The sequence below is a fragment of the Penaeus monodon genome, chromosome 7 (genome assembly GCF_015228065.2).
Source record: "Penaeus monodon isolate SGIC_2016 chromosome 7, NSTDA_Pmon_1, whole genome shotgun sequence".
Taxonomy (NCBI): Eukaryota; Metazoa; Arthropoda; class Malacostraca; order Decapoda; family Penaeidae; genus Penaeus; species Penaeus monodon.
Window position 1 is genome coordinate 9,134,921 of NC_051392.1, and position 2,500 is coordinate 9,137,420.

At 38.2% G+C, this 2,500-nt stretch overlaps 1 protein-coding gene across 1 annotated transcript in view; it reads left to right on the forward strand.

Annotated features, from left to right (window-relative positions):
• Nucleotides 1-2,500, forward strand: part of LOC119575522 — a 7,536-nt gene that overhangs the window by 4,361 nt on the left and 675 nt on the right. The window contains exons 3-5 of the mRNA XM_037923173.1: nt 37-197; nt 1,074-1,223; nt 2,214-2,500. The exon at nt 2,214-2,500 is cut by the window's right edge and continues 208 nt beyond it. Of these exons, the coding sequence (XP_037779101.1) occupies nt 37-197; nt 1,074-1,223; nt 2,214-2,500 (598 nt within the window). The remainder of the gene's footprint in view (nt 1-36; nt 198-1,073; nt 1,224-2,213) is intronic.

The window sequence follows — 2,500 nt, forward strand, 5'->3', positions numbered from 1 at the left end:
ACTTCAATGTAATCTTCGTATTTGTCTTTCACATAGCACATTGGTTCATAGTTATGAATGGTATTGCTTAATCTTCCTCCGACGTGCGTCTACGGCGCCCACTTCTGGTCTTGACTCTGGTGGATCCAGTTGTTGGCGCTGGGTCCACAGAGACACAGTTGGCTTCGAAATAACTAATCTTGATATTTCGGCACTTGGTATTTCCCCAGATTAGAGAGTAATTATGACGCAACAAATGATCTATGAGGTCTCCATTGCTAATACTGGCATGATGCGAGCCATATCAATTCCGAACTATTCGAACACATTATAAAGCTTAATCAGGTCCGAGCTTTGAAAACAAATACCAACACATCCAAATCAACAAGCGATCGCCTCGGTTTCTTCTACTTCTGAGTAAAGATATGTTTTTAGCGAGTGTATATATGTGTGTGTATACAGTATATATATATGTATATAGTATATATATATATATATATATATATATATATATATATTATATGCATATATTATATATGCATATATTATATATGCATTATATATATGTATATATACACATGTATGTATATATATATATATATATATATATATATATATATATGTATATATATATATATATATATATATATATATATATATATATATATACACACACACACACACACACACACACACACACACACACACACACACACACACACACACACACACACACACACACACTGTGTATGTATTGCATGTGTGATACGAAGATATATAGATAGATAAAGATACATGTAGAGAAAGAGATAGTCATATATATATATATAAATAGATATAGCTAGATAGGCAGATTGATAGATAGATAGGGAAAGAGAGAGACAGGGATGGATAAAGATAGTGATAGATAGATAGATAGTCACACAGAGAATGGGGGAGGGAGAGAGATAAAGAGATAAAGAGAGAAAGTGGGAGAGAAAGAAAAGGGACAGGGGAAAAGAGAAAGCTAGACAAACAAGCAGACAGACATGCAGAGAGAATCCTGAATCTTACGAACTGAAGAAAAAAGAACACAACAAACGTCTCTTAATTAATCCTGAAACCTCACGTTCCTTTCCAGACCTCTGCCATCTGTTCCTTCTCGCTGGGCATTCTGACGCTCACGTCCGGCGCAGTTGCAATCGGGGTCGTAGGCAACTTTACCGTGCCTCTTGTTGTCGGCAGCATTCTCGTTGTGCTCGGCGGTGAGTGGTTGCGCTAATTCCAGTTGCTATTCGGACAGTAAGCCATATTTGCACAGTGTGGATGGTTACTATTCGCACAGTGTGGATGGTTACTATTCGCACAGTGTGGATGGTTACTATTCGCACAGTGTGGATGGTTACTATTCGCACAATGTGAATGGTTACTACTCGCTCAGTGTGGATAATTTCTATTCGCACAATGTGGATTAAAATTCGTAGTGTGGATGGTTGCTATTCGCACTGTCTTGATGGTTACTATTCACACAATGTGGATGATTACTATTCCTACAGTATGGAGTGTTACTATTTACCTTCTACTAGTCCTTATAAAACCTTCGCAATCCCTGTTCATCTAACTTTCCCGCGGCATTACAACCCGATAGGTCGTTGCTAGCCCTTAGAGCTGATCCTTCTTCGGTGCTCTGTTATCGTCTCTGTTCTTAATTCTTCCCATTGTTTTTTTATTTATCCCAACTTCTCGTATCATTTATCTTCAAATTACCTCTTTTCCCCAGTTCAGTCATTTCATCACCTGTTTTTGCCTTCCAACCGTCTTTTGTTACCTGTTTTCAAGATCGTTTTCCCACCGTCAACTAATTTCTTTAGAATATATTATCTGGATTAAGATACAAATCTCTCCTCTTTCTTCTGTGATTATTTTTGGTATCCAAATAACCTCGTTTTCATGAAAATTATTATGTCATCTAAAATGACAGTACAGTGAATGCTTATATACAAACAGTCAGTCACACACATAAAAACACGAACCTGTATTTGAGTGTAAATGAACAAAATGATAGCTTTCTGTGATGATATGCTCTAATTACACCATTAAATTCCTTGTTTATGGGAAGTTTACTCACAAGGAAAATTTCCCGCAAAGATTTGTTGACCGGCAGCCATGAAACAAAAAGACTTACATAAACAAACTATATTCCAAGAACATTTATTTCACATCTATTGATTTTATTCTTTTATTTTATTTTATAGTTTTGATAATCATAGCCGGTGGATTCGCCTTCAGGAAGTACTCGAACTTCAGGAAGAGACAAAAAAGGGATATGGTGGCACAGGTCGAACAATTGGCCATGGGAGAAAGAACTATAAAAGCCATGTTGGTTGACGGCGGAGAGTCGAGTCCAGTCCTGGTTCCGAACGACGGCTCTGTGTTGCCCAAGTCCATTGCAATCCGCCTAGATGAAGGATATGATGGCTCGCCGCTCCCCGTCATCGACATGAGGCCAGGCTTGATCGTGTTCTTCGGGGTGCGAGGGCGA